A 19,568-nucleotide genomic window follows, 5' to 3' on the forward strand; every position below is an offset into this window, starting at 1 on the left:
TGTTGGAACATCACAGTTGGAACATAAAAGTCAAACTTCAACATAACATGACTGGATCTCGATGACATGTACGAATCTTAACAAACAAAAGCAAACAATACTTTGAACCTTAACCAGATCACCAATGTTTGCTAGAGCTACAGTTAGAGCCGTAGCGAAGCCGCATTGCACTACCACTAGCTACTTAAAAAAGCATCATGCTTCACCTCAAATGAGAATGCCTTGAAACGAAACGAAAAAACAGGTTATTTCCAAGCAGATCTCTACGGGAACAGAATCGTATCAGCCGACCAGAATCTTCAGTCGGCTCCAAGTAGATCTTTACGGGGACTGAAAATCGTATCAGCCGACCAGGATTTTAGCCGATTCTGGCTGGCTGATACGATTTTGCACCTGCAGAGATCTGCTTGGAGCCGCCTGAAGATTCTGGCTGGCTGATACGATTTTTCTCCCGTATACATATAGACGTCTGGTTGGCACTTCAGCAGTTCAGCCCAATGATGTTGTCTATCTGAATTCCGAATTCGGTTAACAAACCTGTTTCTGAAGCGGGTATCTCACTGAACTGTGCCAAATCACGCCAATTTGCGAAAGGCATTCGAAAATTGGCGCCATTTTGTTTCGCCTGAAATTGCGTCTTTTCGCAATAGGCAAAATGGCCCAAAACGGCGAAATCACCGCAATTCTCTTTTTGATGAATCCTAATCATTGTATGTTAATTGTTACTTCAGTGTCAACATTACCATTTTATATCTGATTTGGGGCCGAAACTGAGAACGCGACATTTCGGCGGCAGCCAATTTGTTTGTAGATCTACGGGATATTTTTTAACCCGTGCGTTGCACGTCAGTGACAAAAAAATCGGTGACAAAAATATTCGCGCGATTTCGAAGTGTGATATGGTGCAGTTTAGTGAGATAAAAGCTTTAAAGGTGCTAAAACGTTGGCCTGGGCGGCCCAGGTAACAGTCTGGATCCAGGTTACTTGAATATACATGCAAATCACTATCATGAATTAAATTGCTCTCACGATGCCTCCTCAATTCGCTGAAGGTGTGCGTTGTCGAGTATCACATAATGATGTTAGATAAACAGAAAGTAATGACATAATCTGATACACAGGCTATAGATATCTTCTGTGATTAAATCAGGACAACAGGTGGACGATAAGAGTCACTGAGTGGACACATAGAGAGTGAAGGACACGCAGAGGGCGGCCCTGTTTAAGATGGAGAGACAACCTAGCTCAACATCTAAGCCTAAATGGCCAAGAACTGCACGACTTAGAAAAGACTGGAGTCTGTCAAGGGAGGGGTTCCTCCGAGGGAGCAACAACGCCCTAGAATGATGTGATGAAACCACATTCTGTTTGATGATGATGACAAAATCTAACATTTCTGAGTTCACTGATTTGGTAATCATTACTGTATATGTAACCTCCGTTAACATTAATCAGACAGGTTACATAAATCCGCCAAAACAGTGGGTTTGAGAGATCTCTAGTGCAGCACTCCCCAGGTATGCACAGTTTAGATATACAGACAGGAGTTCATTATACTGGGAGGCGTTGGGTTGGAGATTACGTTGGACGTATCTTTTCAGGGTGACGGAATTATGTACCCTGGTGGAATTATGTTAGTAGATGTTAGTTAGCTATTGGTTCAGGAATGAAGTTGCAACTGTGGGAGTCATTCTCTTGTCGCGTTTTCACCGATGGGCACTTTTGTATACTAATGAAGTACTATTGCTTTCATGTTGCTTCCAAAATCTGGAGAATGCTTGAACATATTTCTTATACTTCGCTCCATAAAAATTGTTTCTAAAATTGTAAAATGATTTAAGAACATGGTTTGTAGCTTGTGTTATAAAAGTGAACAATGTATTAAATCTACGTCATAGAAATTTTGTTGTTCAAAAATATCTATTTTGGGGTAAAAATAAAGATTTGATCAAATCTTTTTTGTCTGCAAAAACAGGCTGTGCTGAATTCCACTATACAATTGATATCGACAGTTACTGTACATATAGATATCTAATAAGAAACTTATCACAGAGTAACTTAAAACATATATTTACACAATCAACAACAATGGTTCCACCTTCGAGTATTTTTCAGAGTAAGTCTGGTTAATTATAACCATGTCCCGATTGAATCACATGACGATATGTTAAACACTTTACTATTCTCTACCAAGTCCAATAAGGATAACATAACACGTTTCGTCAAAACCTTAAATGAATTCGAAAACGACATTTTACAAAGACGAAAACACACTATTTACACCGATATTGTGGTTAATGTTGTAGTCTTTCTCCTTGTCTAATAATCATAGACGCAAAGCTCACTATAATTATACAAATATTGGGTTTCTTTGCATCCATTTTGATGACGTCGAGAGCCCAGGCTGTTCGCTACAACAGTCAGAATTTCCTGTCATTAAAATCGTGACGAAATGCAAACAGACATTTTTGTTTAGTAAAACATGTATGGAACGATCACGGAACTGTGTTCCGAACCGACCTATCCAACCATCGATTTCAACGTCCGTTGTCCGGTAACATCTGCTAATGTATTTTCTTTATCTAGAGCACTTAAGCTTGTTGGCAAAGGGTTTGAGCAAAAGTACAAAAATACAGCTGTATTTGTCTCCGTGCATGTAAAACTCGATGCCATTGACATGGCACTCTAAAAACACCCGTGACATATTCATCAAAGTTTGACTTCGGGAGAAGAATATGACCTCTCGTTTCGTAAAAGAAATCAAAACTACTTCAGGTGGTGTTGGAACTAACGAGAATTACAAGTAAACCCTGCAAATACTAGACTGTCTGTATCACTGACATTTTTCTTAAAGTTTGCTTAGTGCAAGGCCGAGAGGCCACTTCTGGACAACTAAGTGCGGATCCTGGAATAGCATCTCCTCTACCCAAGTCAGAAACATTCATATCAATGCTCGAAATAAGCTCTACTCACTTAGAGTGAGGACTAACTGACTCAGTTGGAGAAGCAGAGGGTTTATCTAGTAGTTTTCCCGCCTTCAGTATCTCGCACCTGCGCACTAGGTACCAGGGCCAAGACCCCGGATGTAGTTTTCTACTCTGTACAGAAAGTTCTGAGTTCTGTCAATACAACACGTGAGTTCAGTAGACGTGTGTGAGTCGTGATCTTTACCTATTTTAACAAAGGCTGCTCGGGAAAATAGGAATGGGTTTGATAAGTCCTGTGGGTTCTTTAACATGCTCGAGGTGTGGATCTCCTAAACCACAGGACCTCTATTAAACAATTAAACTGAAGTTATACTGGTTATGATTTCAAAGCATATTCTTATCTTCTTGATACATTTGAAAAGGTGTTACATGTCGACTTATGAATAATCAATGTTTGAGGTCAAAATTTCATGCATTTCAACAGCATGTGGTATTTAGTGGTTATTTGTATTTATGCGTTTTTTGTATTTTATCTATGTTTTCCTAATCATTGCGGCAATTCAAAATTTTGTTGATATTACTTCTTATCAGCTGTATGATTATATATCTTATCATATCTTATAACCATTTGTATTCCACTGGCGGTGACGGCAGTATATAGGAACGCCCTGCTTTTCTGTTGTCGGCACCTCACCGACAACTTTTTGTGATTGTGAAGCTCAAATAGACAAAGAGACATCTTCTGTACGCCAGAATAGATAAAGAGGCATCACGCTCAAATGAATATGGATGCGTCTTCTGTACGCTATATGAAGGCAATACGAATTTTACCCGAATGATTTTGTCACGCTGCGACTTTTTACAAGTCGGAGAAAAAGCATGCATTTATGACAGTTATGGGAGTTGAACGCCATTGAGTTATTTTTTTCTCTTCGCTGTTGTCATGTTGGACGACAGACAACGACGACGTGGCACTGCACTTAAGTTTTTCATAACTTGTTTTAACAGTGCCACATACAGAGAACAATATAAAGTTTTCTACACCTGGGTGGAGTGAGGAAAGTCGTGTAAAGCGCCTTCCCAAGGGCACAACGTCGGTGGCGCCAGGGATTCTAACCCGGGACCGCTGGGTTCTAGGCCGAATACCCTGTCGTTACGCCACACGACACCATGGCCGCCATTGATTCCAACGTGAGCATGACTCGGGTTCTCAATGGCAGGCTCCCCTGACGCACATGACCTTTCTCAACGCCCCCAGTATGGCGACAAAGTCCTTGTTGAAGACGGTATAGATAATGGGGTTGACGGCCGAGTTGCAGTATCCCAGCCACACGAACACCTTGAAGACGACATCGGAGACCGCACACGTCTTGCACACGGTCATGGTGACGTAGGTGACGAAGAACGGCAGCCAGCACACCACGAACGCCATGATGACGACCCCTAAGATCAAGGTCAACCGCCTCTCCTTCTTCTTCAGGAAGCGTTCTCTGGTATTGAGGTGACCTCTCATCTCGGCCATGGCCGATCTTCGCTTTTGACGACGGGTCAGTTGTCGTCGGTCCTTTTTCGGTGCGTCAGTTGCAGCGGAGGGAGCTTCTTCTTGGCTGTCCGACTTGAGACAATGGTGGAGTTCTTGAGGAGAGGAGTCACCCTTGGTCTGACTCCCACTACCCGTGCGGGATGACTGCGTATCTTCGTCATGTCCGAACTCTTCTTTTTTCATGTTCAGTGAACTCGGCCGATCGTTTAACCGGACTAGTTCATACCTATTACAATGTCGGAGCTCTTGAGGGGAGGAGTCACTCTTGGGTGGACTCCCACTCCCCGTGCGGGATGACTGCGTTTCTTCGTCATCTCCGAACTCTTCTTTTTTCATGTTCAGTGAACTCGGCCGATCGTTTAATCGGACAAGTTCATACTTGTTACAATGGCGGAGCTCTTGAGGGGAGGAGTCACTCTTGGGTGGACTCCCACTCCCCGTGCGGGATGACTGCGTTTCTTCGTCATCTCCGAACTCTTCTTTTTTCATGTTCAGTGAACTCGGTCGATCGTTTAATCGGACAAGTTCATACTTGTTACAATGTCGGAGCTCTTGAGGGGAGGAGTCACTCTTGGGTGGACTCCCACTCCCCGTGCGGGATGACTGCGTTTCTTCGTCATCTCCGAACTCTTCTTTTTTCATGTTTAGTGAACTCGATCGATCGTTTAACCGGACTAGTTCATGGCTATTAATGGCTGTGTCGGCTTGAGTGTCCAGTTTGATGTCAGTGATTCCAAGGCTAGAGAACCACTTAGGAGGAGGAGGAGAAGAAACGATACCAGCTTTCAGTATCAACACTGTGTCGAAACTGTAGCTGCGGCGTAAGGAAGCCTGTGAGTGGTCGGGGTTGCTGGTTCCCCACACAGATTTTCCTTCGGCGACAAAGGAGACAGACAGTTCCATCTTGCCGTTGCCTTTGTCGCATTGCTCTCCTGAGCGTGTTGCCAGTTCCACTGTTATGGCCGGGGTACTCTTGGAGACGTTCTTTGCGGCAGGCGCTGGTTTCTGGCTGGGACGCTTTTTCAAGAGTCGTCTGGTCACGGCGAGGTATACTTTAGCGTAGGCAATCGTTATGACAACCAGAGGGACGGCGAATGAACCTGGAAAATACAATTGAGCGATGTTTTAATTAACCCTATCTAGACCGGGCTTTTTTGAGACTTCTTGGACCGGGGGTGGGGCTCTTTCGACCCCCCCGTCATAACTTCCGAACGGTAAGCTCTATCATCACCAAATTTGCAGAGAGTGATGATCACGTGAAGTTGTATAATTCCTGTAATTTCAGTGACGTTATGACGTAATATGACGTAATTATGACGTCATCGATGTGATTTTATTGGCTAAATAGGGAATTCCCATAATTTCTAAAAATATTAGACAAAATGGTGCGTATTATTGATTTAAAGGTATGCCAAGACATTTGACGTCAGTTGTGACTAAGTTGACGTCAAAATGACGTCGGAGAGTGACGTCATGTGTTGTTAGAGACCCCCTGGGATCCGCCATCTTGGATCGGCCATTTTGAAATTTTTAAAAGTACATTTTTTCCATGTATGATCCCAAATAACAATCAAAATAGACTAAAAACATTAATCTGAATGTTTCTGGTTAAGAAAATTCCAGGTTGTGACGAATTTAAAGGCGAAAAAGCCTGTTTATACCGAAAATAATGATTTTGTCCGCCATCTTGGATTTTGAGCGATGACGTCATCAAATTAGCATAATTTATGAATAATTAATCATGGCAGTTACATTTAATCACATGTGATGTTATACATGTAGGAAACTAGTGTGGTTGAGCAAGAAAACAATGGAAACAACTATGTTTTTATCGAAATTAGTGAAATTTGCATAAAATGCCTCTTCAGAAACCCGTTGCCATGGCAACACGAAAAATGCTTAACTTACACTTTTATCATAATATTGTTGCCAACTAAATTTTAGGAAAAGTCACCAAGTTTGGTTGTCCTAACATACGTCGTTTGGCAGTTATACGATGTCAAAGTTGGCGCGGGCACTTTTAGCCCCCCCCCGGTCTAGATAGGGTTAAAAAGATAATACATTAAGCTATCTACATCCCAAATATCATGACGATCCGTCAGCCCCTTCTTGAGTTATTCTTTTTCAAAATTTGAAACGAAATCGGCTCCTGCGGTTCAAATAGAGCCGCTAGGTGGCCCAAACCTACACGACTTACTCTCCCTCCCATGAGCTACATGTATCTGCCACTATAAAACCATGACCATAGCATGTCCAGAACACAAGGTATCAAAACCGGAATTTTCGCTGCAGTACCATAGCAAGTTGCTAGGGGGCCCAAAATCTAATCATTTCAAGGTCTTAAGAAGACCTACCCACATTACCAAGTGTGAAGACAATCCATCCAGGCATTCTTGAGTTACCGTGTTTGCACACAAACACACACACGCTGTGCAAAACATAAAATTCTCGGCGAAGGTAAATATATAAAAGGGACAAAAGAAATTGAAACACTATGGAGTTCCCTTGTATATGTATTGTGCGAAATTTGTCGATCATAGCAAATCTGTTGTGACAATTTGCCAACTACAGTGGAGCAGGGTACGTACCAGAAATAGAGAACAGGACGTAGCCTACGTCAGAGTTGTACCGGCACTGCGGGCAGTCCGGGTCCCAGGGGTCGGTGTTCTTCCACCCCAGCAGCGGCGGCACGCTGATCAGGAAGGCCAGGAACCACACCACGGTGATCACGATCTGAATTGGATTAAGAACGAGATATCGATATCATCATCATCATGCTGTGGTATTTCCAACTTTGTAAAATACGCATTTCAAAATATGGAGATGGTCTATCTGAGGACAGAAATCACAATCATTGGACTCTAACCCCCTGTACATACCCCGTAAAGTTGGTACATTTGTAGCTTTTATGTAATCAACTGGAATGTTTTAATGTGCTTTTATAATTGTAAGAAATCTATTGAAATTCAGATGTGTCCTCAGATCAGATCGGACATGCCTAAAAAATTGGTTTCACAATAAAGAGTGATTGATTGATTTATTGATTTGCTGATTTATTCATTGGCTGATTGATTGATTGGCTGATTGATTGATTGATTGATTGAATACATGTTGTGGTGTTGTGTGACTAGTCCATTTTTGCAATGGAAGTGATTTGGGAATAGTCTATATCTGTGTAGAGAATAGATTTGGGGATCAGATATTCATTGTAATGTCTTCTGACCTCAAAGTACTTATACTTTACATTAATTATGTTTGCTAGCATGCCTTTATACTAGTTTAGTACAAACTCATGGTTCAAACTTCAGGGGGTATGTACAGCGGGGTTGATATTGAAAAAATTCCAACATTTTTACATTTTCATATTCAGATAGACCATCCCCATATTTCTAGGTGCGTACTTAAGCAAAAACTGCACTTTTGCGAAATAGTACCTCCCCCTAGCAGGTTATCATACTTTGTTCCTCCATCACAAATAAATGAATGAATGAATGAATGAATGGGAATGTTTAAGCAAAAGATAAACCGATGAAATAGTGCAAGTTGTCACAACAGTAAAAGCACTCGCATTTGATACATTCAGACCACGTAAAGTTTGACGTCAGCGGTTCGACCATTTGAAGTAGAAACTGGTAATTGGCCAGCTGTTGAAAAGTACGGACCAGTGTATAGACCGTTGTAGCAGAAAGCAGTGTCTGAGTGGAGGAGCTTGGCAGAGTCAGGAGAAAACCACTTTAAAAAGCAAGACATCGAAGATCCTATACCTCCGTAAAATGTATCATGAGTTGTTGTGACTATCTTGTTTTAGTCATTAGGCGAGTTGATTTGATTACATGGATGACGTCCTCTTGGAACCCCAAAACTGATGCCCAGCGTGGGAATAGAAAAAAAGTGTGACGAAAAAAATTGTCTTCATCAAGAAATCTACGTGGTAAGGAAGGTTGAAGAAATAGCTAACACACAGAGAATGGTATAGTGAATTCTAGATTCTTTATTTTCCTTTCTTCACATCTTTTTCTTTGCCTTTTGAATTGATTTAGGCATTCTACGTCATGAGTACCGTTTTCCAATATCTTCTTTTTTACGTTTTATGGTACACATATTTAAAAATTTTGCAGCTGCTTTATACGATTTAGAGTTTGGTCGATTTTTTTTTGGTTGTTGTGGAAACGGACGAAAATTGATGCGCGCGTGTACGTCATTCACATAATTAAATTGAGCGATGTTTTGGCCTAATTCTCTCAAAATGGGTCGGACTTTGATGTAGCTTAAATTTCATTGGTATCAATAGACATGGCATATTGTCCCTGTGCAAAATGATTTTATATGATAACAGCGAGTCTATGACCCCCTTGACCAGCGTCTGTTATGTCAACGTGATGGTTCAAGCTGTGAATAGTTTTGTTTGAATGAACGCAGAGTGGCTACTGATTTTGTTAGTGGTTAAAGCGAGTGAAAGATGGTAACCGCTCTGTATGTAAATGTCTGTTGGCCTGCTTTGTATGTGGAGTTTGGTCTCGTGCAGTCCTTGTCGAAGGCGCGACAATACTAGGATATCCTCCCCGGAAAGTTTGAAATCTAGACCCTCTGAAATTCTATTTTCTGCATTCTGAGGGGCAAATTTTGCTGGAAGAGTGACATCTCTATTTGTAAAAAGCAATACAGAAGGGTTTCAGCTTGATTTTGGGAGAACGGTGCCCTCCCGACATTTTTTTTCGCCCGAGGCACGACATGCTCCCTCAGGAAAATTCAAAATTCTTGACCCATCGAAACGCCATTTCCTGAAGTCTGAGGGGCAAATTTTGCTTGTTAAAAAATTTAAGTTAAATGACATCTCTATATGTGAATAAAATACAGGATTTCAGCTTGAGTTATGGGGAACGACGCTCTCCCGACATATAATCTTTCCGCCCGAGCGCGACATAGAAAATTTTGACCAACGCTGTTACGTCTGTTATGTAAATGTAATGGCCTTAGATAATTCTGTTTGAATGAAGGCAAAGTGGCTACTGATTTTGTTAGTGGTGAAAGCGAGTGTTTAAAAAAAAGCGAGTGAAAGATGGTAACCGCTGTGTATGTAAATGTCTGTTGGCCTGCTGTATACGTGGAGTTTGGTCTCGTGTAGTCGTTTCGCCTGTCCGGTGTTTTTGCTGTAGACGTTACTGTTATAACTTAAAACGTTGAACAGATAGCTAGATACATGTCCATGAATACAATTGCAAACCATTATACAATTCATTATCATCTTTACTCATCGTGGGGGGGGGTCGTCTATTTGCCTTGCTTTTGAGTCCTTGTTTTCCTTCTTTACCGAACTATCAAATCAGGGAGACAATATATATGAGAAGTTGTACAATCCCACCCTCAACGGGGAAGGAGGGCTACGGGTCGAACTGTCCGGCACTTGGGACCCAGCCTTGACCGCAAAACAGAGTTAGCTCCTGTGTCAAAACAACAGGAGCTATTGTCTCTTTTACATCAACCTTGTCTTGACTTTGTCTATTGGACTTTTAAAAATTATGTGTACTTTACTTGCATATCAATTCCTAGTTCGTGGTTAAAACCTGCTGATCGACAAATCTTTCCCAGTGTCACTGACGAAAAGTAGCAAATTATATCCAGCTTGCTCACCTTGCTTGGCGTAACTGGACTATGCAGTATTAGTTGCCTGTTTCACACAATTTGTTATTGTTATTGGGTGGGCCGACTACTCTCTCTTCGCAGCCAGGGGATGAGTTGCGAGAAGCTTGCAGCTTAGAATGGGCGGGGCTAGATCTCAAGGGTTTGGAGTGGCTATCTCTACAATAGAGATAGAAACATCATATCCAAACCCATCATGTATATAAAAAAGGTACTCATCTATAACTGGGTGAAGTGAGAAAAGTCGTGTGAAGTGTATTTCCCAAGGGCACAACATAGGGGCATATAAGTGGTTTCGAACTCGAGACCTCTCGGTTCTGGGCGAAAGACCGCCACGCGATGCCACAATTTCTCTCTGAAAGGGAATAATTGCCTCCCTCGTCTAGGGGGAGGTCTGCCGTGGGTATCTACGAGCGCGATTTATTCAAAGTAGGCTAATTGCACCCATGGGTACCACTTTAAAACTTTCACATGTCACGGCGTAATCAATTATGAGGCTCATTAAATCATGCATATGTCTCAAGAGGAGACCGAAGTTTTAGTGTCATTTGTTTGTGTGAAATTCAGTTATAGATAATCTATAAATAAAACGGAACCTGAATTTGAATCTAAAAGTATCTAAAAAAGCAACACATAATTCAGCACCTCGGACAGCAGACATTTTTCAGTCTACTTTTCGGCATAATTTGCATACCCATGGTGACCTACGTACATACAAACAACCTTTGAAAGCATCTCCAACGTTAGTAATTGTCCAATTTTTGGACTATCGCTGTTAAGGCGCCGGTAACCAAATTTCCCCACGCAGTTTACTGTCAAGTACGTTTGAAACAATAGTAGCGCTACAGTAACAAAATGGAACGGCTTTTCGCGGTGGTTTTGAGTTCGCGGTAAAGAGTTCACCGTGAAAACCGCGAACATAAAACCACCGCGAACATTTCTGCATTTACAGTTAATAGTTTAGTGTGAAGAGATAAGAATGTTCAAGGATGGTGCGTCAAGTGCCGGTTATTTTGTCTTTTACATAGAGGTTATTCTGAGAATTAGAGCTGCGAAGAGTGCGAGAGAGGTCGAGAGGCGTTCACAAGAGGATGAAGTGAAACGTTATTGCAGGAGGATGAAACGTGAGACCGCAATCTGGTTGATAAACCTTACACCTACGTTCCAGGTAGGAGTAGAGAAATAGGTGATGTGCAGGGAAAACTATCATCTTTGGCGATTTTTCTTAAGAAAAAATGGAAATTCAAGCGGTATGTAACGTTAACGTTACATCAGAATTTCATCTCATGTTATAGAGACGATCGGTCTAACAAGGTTAGAAGTTCCCATTGGAATATATATCTGCAACAAGAACTTTTCTACGGATCTAAAACCAGAAAGAAATGAAGCTGTAGAAACCTTAGCTCGGCGCTTCTCCTTGTTTCCGTCCAGGTTGGCGACGGTGGTGGCGGCCCAGTAACGGTCGATGGCGATGCCGCACAGGTTGAGGATAGAGGCGGTGCACACGAAGATGTCCGTGGACAGAAACAGGTCACACAGAACCTCCCCAAAGTACCAGTACCCCAGGAGTTCGTTCACCAGGGCAAGTGGCATGATGAGGACGCCTACTAGGAGGTCAGCGATGGCCAGAGAGACGAGGAACCAGTTGTGGACGGTTCGGAGCTTTCTCTGGGTCAACGTTGAGGTACAGACGAAGAAGTTCCCGATGATGATCCCCAAGATGACGGCGGAGACAGCGGTGGAGACAACGATGGTCTGGGTGTACGTGTAGGGATAGACACGGGTGGTACAGAACGTGTCGTTCTCCTGGGCAAAGGTGGACAGGTTTTCGGCGGGGAACATCGCGCTGTAGCCCGCCCATGTCATCGGTGATGGCACGGACGTGTTGAAAAGGAAAGATCGGGGTGAGGAAGTCATTGTTAGCTGGTGGGAATGAGAGGGCAGACTTCTACTTCACTACGTACTTACAGAGTCACGATACAGTCGGAACCACGCGTGCACGGGCCAGTCAAAGGAAAACTGCTCTGCGTGGGAGACTGCGTCACAGTCAGCCTAGCCGAACAACACGATACAAACTGAAAAGGAGTGGACAATTAGAAGACATAGACAACGTGACAGTTTGATTGACATTTAGTCTACGCAGAAACCGTCTACGTGCAGGGGCTGCTGTGCCAAGACCAATCCAACACTTCTGAGTAGATTACTGCGTGACGTTCCGTCGTCTTGGCAACCATCCATGCAAAGATTTTTTCTCGAAAATATGTTGATCGCCTTATACGTTTGGAATGTTTCTCAAATGCTTGTTGACTGAATCTCAAATCTCAAGTATATCAACAACTAACACAACATTTTGTCAATACACCGCTTACTCTGTTTGATATTTGACTTTGAAGACTGAAGAAATAGAAAACCTCTCACTGTTACGACCGGTTTGAATACAGCCCTCCAGAAACCTTTCACTTGCATTTATAAAATTCACAGTATGCAAGATTGGACGGATGTAATCTCCAAGAAGATTTAAAGGCAACCAAATCAATATTCGTGCCAAAAAATGAACATAGAAAAAATGCTGAAATCTTTATGATAGTGGCATTGTTAAGAACATTTGCGCAATGATTTCATATTTCAGGATTTTAACCTCGCAATATCGTGCCGCACGATCCCCTTAGTTTCGCGAACCTACAAAAAAGCCGGCCACGGTGTTTAGTGAGTTCTCACATCTCAACAACGTTGTATTTTTGCATCATGGACGTTGCTATTTATTGTGATATGTTGAACTAATCATATGAAGAAATACTAAATAAATTGCCTTTCAAAATCAGATTTTCTTACCCTAGAATTGCTTGGGTTTCCTTTAAGATCCGTCTCATCGACAAAACCACGCAAATAAATCATAAGAATGGGCCGGATCTCACACCTGCGTGTTGAGTAGGCGGAGCAACAATTTGTCGCAGCGGTTACTGCCAGCTCCTCTCTTCAGCCAGGCGAACACATCATGCTTACATTCTCAAGGACCCGAGAAGCTCATTTTCTGTCCCACTCATTGGTAATTTCCATTAGATGTCAGGCAGTAGGCAGTAATTGGCTTGCAAGATATATGATTAGCTCTTATAGTCCATAGGCCAGATGAGATGTCACTACCACCTTAGGTGGCAAATTTTCCTTATGATTTTCAAAAAGTAGGGTATCTGAGGGATACATTTTGATATAGCCATCGCAGGGTGGCAGCTTTGACCCGGCTATCTGACCTTGACCGTTTGACCCCTACACGAACCACGCCTTTTGATACAATCATACAAAGGGGGGGTGGTAATCAATAAAATATTAATATTTTCAAATGAAACTTGGTGGGCTGGTACAGAATAAACCAGGAATTACAGAAATGTAAATTTTATTTCAATATCTAAATCCTATGAAGAGATCTCAGTCTTTGAAATGTGATTTTTTTGAAAATTTTGGGTAAAAATGTTAATTATTGTTCAGCAGCCTTCTTTCTTTATCTTCTGTCATGTTTTCTTAACACCTCTTTCTCATTGTGTAAGTGCATAAGAAATCAACAGATACGTATCATTTTTGGCATGTGGGTTTGTTGATTAAAGATGAACAAAGTCATGATTAATCTGAGTGGAACCTTAATGACCTAGTGTTATGTGTTATTTGCAGTAAATGGTTTTCCCTAATGGTACATGGTAGGAATTTCCTACCCATATAACATACGGGGCTTAGGTCAAGGTGAATACAATGACATATGGTTTATGACAATTAGGGCCTAGTTTGCATAATTACTGCTAATTAGGACATTTCCCTTGCGGAACTTGCTACGGATGTTATATTGGAGGTGTAGGTAGCTTTAGGAAAGGTGGATACAACGGAATGTGCGTTATGCTAATGAATGACTCATTTGCATAATCAAAACATAAACGTCATATTTTTTTCTGTAGAAGATGGCAGTAATTCACATAATCACAGTTTCATATTTCCATTATTATGGGAGGGAAATATCCTGCATTTTCTGGAAGAGTTGCCTTTCTGGTGTTTCCTTTCTTTTTTCGTACATCATTATGTTCCCCACGTCACTGTCAAATAAATGATCACGGAAGTCCGTAAACAACTTTACTGCGTTGTTCATAGAACAAACAAAAGTGTAAAAAATCTATTCAAGTTTCAAGTTGTAGCGCCTATCTTCCACAACTCGCCATGTTAACAAAAACACATTAAAAACAGAAAAAATCACTTTCAAGGGAAACGCGGGGAGACAAAAAAAAACACCCATCTATACATTTCTGAGTTGCACTATCTAGCAAGAAGCAAACCCTGAAAAGGTTCGGCCTAAAATTCAGTTATTTTGAGTCAATTCAAAAGCATGAAGCTAAATCCTTATCGGTAGTAACATGATATTTCCACATTATAAACGTAGTATGTCTGCAGCCAGAAAACAAAGGCCTTGCTTTTTACCACACAAAACGCTAATTAACCTAATTAAAAGCTACCCTTTTCACTTTCCGCTTGTGTGTGTGGGTCAATACGCCAGATCTATGAACTGCCGGTTCTTGTCAGTAATCAATGTGACGTGGAAAAATGTGAGTCGTAATCAGGCGCAGTCAGTACATATGCTACAGGAGACTGCCTGTCAAGTTTTATTTATCATTACGATCACGATATGGTGTAGTGGTCTGCGCCTTCTGCCTCTCACCACATCTGGTTCAAATTACTTGGACCAGAAGGACTGGGGTTCAAGCCCCAGATAGGACACCTCTGGAGAAGAGGCGCATTGAGTCATACCAAAGACTTTATAAAAATGGTACATACTTCTGAAACAATATGGAAGTTAAACACACTTCACTGCCAGTGGACTAGCCCCCTGCTACAGTGATTGCGCCACGGTGTGGCCTAGGGCTATGAAACGGAGATGGGCACCGCCCTATACATCAATAATGGTGTGGGAGGATTTTAACAACTTTAACAACGATCACGGAAGAAGTATCAAAGACATTATTCATATGGTCATCTAACTGTCCTGGAGAGGCTGGTGACAACAATTGCCTGACTAAATCGCGCTCCTAGCGGCTGGCCCGACGGTTACCGACAGGTGTAGAGCCAAATCCTTGAGCTGCCAAATACTTGAGAGGTCAGCTACTACACCTGAGCACGACAGTTGGGGGGGGGAGGCCAGGATACGTGAGAGGAGCACCTGTGTGGTCCGGAGTTAGGGCTGGGGTCGATGGGGGCAGGGTAAGATTTACAGGTAAGAATAGGGTTAAGAGTATGGGCCTTCTTAATTTAGGGCTGGGGTTATGATTAGGGAATGGGTTTTGGGCTGCAGTTAGAGTTGTGGTTAGGGTTAGAGTATACTCACGCATTCTGGAATACCCCCCCCCAAGTGTCGTGCAGTAGCTGACCTCTCACGTATTTGGCAAGCTCAGAAATTTGGCTTGACACCGGGAAGCTAGGGGTCATTAACCCCGGCCAGCGAGAGACTGTGTAAATACAGGCTAGTGACAACAACAGAATGAACAATTTTCTGACAACAAGGAGTTGCTTATATAATGTTTATCGTGTTTTCGATCTGCCCTCGTCATAACTCGTTAAACCTTTTAATTAGGCTACATTATGTCATATGTTTTTGTCCATTCTGTCTAAATAAAATTGAAGATGAACAACACTCAAAGCTGTTCAACCTTCTTTCCGCTTGTTCAACAGAGTTAAATACATTCCATTCTATAGATAGATTCAAGTACATTCAAGAAGGAGACAACCCTTACTGTGTACAAATAGGTAAGTATATCAAAGAGTTTCTGACACTTCCTATTACGTGGGTCGTTGTTGTCGTCATGGTCTCTTTCTTCCACCCGAGCGACAATTGGTTTATTCTGCCCACGTCAAATGCATTCAGCGGGCATGAAAGAAACTGGCGGCTTTCTAAGGCTCTCTAGTACCCTCAAGGTGATAAACAAAACATCAGGCCATGTATGCGGCTGTTGGCTATTAGCACGGGCAATAATCTCATTTATATGGTAACACAGTAAGAACCACATGTAACGTAACATTACCAGTTTACGTCCGATTTATTCAAAACGTTATCTATCCTAAAACCGCGCGGACAGAGCCAAATGTTTAACCCATGGGTAGAAATATTAGCTCTTCTAACAAGAAAATGCATGGTCTGTAAGTTTTTCTCCGCCTGTTTAACGCCGTGCTAGCATGTATTTATACTGGGGTATATGGTGAACTTGTGAAGAATTGCGCTAGGCTTACCCTTTATCGTCCACCTCAGTATTTTCCCTTCTAGCGCTATGCTTGAAGAACATAGACCGGAAAAAAATGCACAGTAACTGTCGAAAGTAGTCTACAGACAAATGACAGTAAAGTCACTATGTTTGTCCCTCCGCTTGCCCAACGCGATGGAAGAAAACAATTTTTGTATTGTGAATTTCCCCGAAATCAGTAGCACGTGGTGTCCACGTGATAAACGCATGGCCATGATGTTATGCCGTACAAAAATGTATCATCTGAGCGGGGGTCGCTAGGTTGTATCAAACCTTCCTAAAACTGGCAAGAGTTTCAGACCTCGAATCACCATGGATAGTCTGCATATCAAAGAAAGGTTTAACGTCAGCTACGTTTAAAAGATACTAGCTATCGTGTAAGTTAGAGAAACATGATAAAAATACGCGGTGTCGAATACATATGAAATGCGTCATGCATGACGCTTCCGTGCAACTTGTTGTTACTGGTTCAGGAGTTTATTCTGTTATGTCGCTGGACGTAAACCCTTTTAAATGTTTTGTATTAAAGAGAGAGATGGCTGAGGATTATACTTATGACGTTCTTTGTTTCTCATGAGAACAGGCTTTGGCATAATACACCGCGACATGTGGACATGACCCAATCTGGAGGTAAACTACTCCTGCACGTAAATAGGTCATGTTACGTTACATACATATCAAATTGTGGGTATGAAAACTGGGTCTGCGGCAAAATTGGCACCAGAAATACACAAGAAGGTTATAGTGCAAAAGTAATTGCCAAGATGTACCGTTAGATTTTTAATTCCATACAGTAAAAAATAGCCCATAATTACTTCACCTCGAATGCTGGCTTTGAAGAAAGCTGGGCCTGCGGCAAATTTTGGCACAAAGGTGACAGTGACTTAGAGGAAGGACGGCTGCAAAGGTGAACCGTTATTTCTTTAATTATGCACAATAAAGGTTGCTTCTAACTTCACTTAAAATGTTAGCTTTGAAGAAAGCTCGGCCTACGGAAAAATTCATATATATAACAGCTGCAAATATGAACCGTTAGATTTTTGATAACCCACAATAAAAATTGGTTCCAACTTCACTTTAAATGTTGGCTTTGAAGAAAGCTTGGCCTACGGAAAAAAATTGGTGCCATAAAGGAAAAAGTGACATAGAGAAATAACAGCTACAAAGATGTACCGTTAGATTTTTAATTGTATACAATAAAAGTTGCCCCTAATTTCACTTCAAATGGTAGCTTTGAGTTCGAAGAAAGCTGGGTCGGCGGTATATTTTGGTGACAGAAAAGGAAACAGCTTGTGGAGTAAGAGTAGTAGTCGCAAATATGAACCGTTACATTCGTAATTCCCTACAACACGTTTCTACAACTCTTTTCATTTAATAAGACAAATAGCTGTTAACGTTTGAGGATGTGGCGGGTAGGGACATTTTTATCTCCATGAAAAATGGAGATATTGTTTTGGGTGTGTCTGTGTGTGTGTTTGTTTGTTTGTTTGTCTGTTTGTGTTTCCGCACTACTGTAGTAAGCATAACTCAGGAACCTCTTCATGGATTACGATGATATTTGGTATGTGGGCAGGTGTTGTGAAGCCGAAGTTCAAGGTCGATTTTGGGCCCCCTGGTATGTGACCTTGGTACTGCAGCGGAACTTCAATTTTTGTATCTTTTGACCTGGACGTGCTGTGGTCTTGATTTTTGGGTGGCAGATAGCTTGTGATGTAACAAAGAAGTGGTGTAGGTTTGGGCCCCCTAGCAGCTTCCTCTGGAACTGCAGGGGCGTTTTTGTGAAAATGTTCTAAGGAGAATAACTGAACAAAGGAACAACCGATTTCCGTTATATTTAGTATGTAGGTAGCTTAGATAGAGATATACACAATGAAGTGCAAATTATGCTAATTGTGACTTAATTTGCATAGCTGATGAGGAAAATCTATACTTGCAGTTTTTTCCATTATCAGACTCAAATACATGTAACATATGTAGTTTATGGAAAGTGGAGCATCAACAGATAACAATTATGCAAATAAATTCCTTATTTGCATAATTAATGCAAAACACCATAATTCATCTAATTGAAAAATTATAGACCTGTCAATATTGCAACATATGTAAGTTAGATAAAGGTGTTTATGACCAAGCATATCTTATGCAAATGTGTAAGTTATTTGCATGAATAGAATTGTTCATGGAGATATGAGGTCGTGGAACTCTTGTTTGCATAGAGTTATATTGACGAGTAATACTCGCACACATACACACGCGCGCACACATGCACATACATACGCACGCGCGCGCAACACACACGTACGCGAACACACACACACACACACACACACACACACACACACACACACACACACACACAAAGCCCCTCTCAGAATAACACTCCCTTCACAGAGGATGACAGCCAGGTGGGTTTTAATTTGAATGACATTTATTGTCATAATGAAAGCATTGTATCGTTCTTTATACAATACGTAAGCCGTTTTATTCTCCATTGCCGAAAGCATGCTCAGTGTTTTATCCTTGTCATACTAATACATCTAAACAGCCACAAGATTGTTGTCAGAAATATTTGCGGTGGTCGATTGCATTGATCGTCGAACACGAAATGATGTGCTCAATAAACGATGACGTACTCCCTGGAGACAGCGGGCAGTGCGCCTGCGTGGAGTGAGATGTGCTCCTGGAACATGCAGGGTACATTCCGAGATGGCGCCTGCGCACTGCACCTGATGGAAGCAGAGCCAATGAGTTACAGGTATATAGCAAAACAGGTATAAAATGCCAGTTGTGAAGACCCATGAAGACTTTTAGCAACTTCTAGTACTTGATTTCCAAACTTCCTTATACCGTGGCCGACATGAGCAGCACATACCTACTGTGGTTGTGAAGACACTCACTTTGGGTGCGCACAACCCTACTCTGGGTACGCGCACACCCCTTCTTTGGCTGCGGTTTTACACCCCACTAGAGTTCGCAAGGCTTAACACCCTCCCTGGACGGTCCCTTTAATCAGGTCGGTTTAATTAGAGTTAGATATTAGCTCTGAGCACACCCGAAGTATATCCTGCATTTTCTCGAAAATGTTTCCTTTCCAGTGTTTCCTTTCATTTTTCGTCGATCTTCATATTCCCACGTCATTGGCAACAAATTATAATCATGTTAGTCCGTAGACAATTTATTGCGTTATTCTTA

The 19,568-nt window shown here is 41.8% G+C and overlaps 1 protein-coding gene across 1 annotated transcript; it reads right to left on the reverse strand.

Moving 5' to 3' along the window:
• Positions 1-3,730: 3,730 nt before the first annotated feature.
• LOC136442966 (octopamine receptor-like) lies at positions 3,731-11,976 on the reverse strand. Its single transcript, XM_066440010.1, has 3 exons — positions 11,509-11,976; positions 7,059-7,203; positions 3,731-5,570 (listed from the first exon to the last, which is right to left on the reverse strand). The coding sequence occupies exons 1-3, from the start codon at positions 11,974-11,976 to the stop codon at positions 4,138-4,140; spliced, it is 2,046 nt and encodes a 681-aa protein (XP_066296107.1). The 3' UTR covers positions 3,731-4,137.
• Between the last annotated feature and the right edge of the window lie 7,592 nt (positions 11,977-19,568).

This window comes from Branchiostoma lanceolatum, chromosome 10 (assembly GCF_035083965.1).
Source record: "Branchiostoma lanceolatum isolate klBraLanc5 chromosome 10, klBraLanc5.hap2, whole genome shotgun sequence".
Lineage (NCBI taxonomy): Eukaryota > Metazoa > Chordata > Leptocardii > Amphioxiformes > Branchiostomatidae > Branchiostoma > Branchiostoma lanceolatum.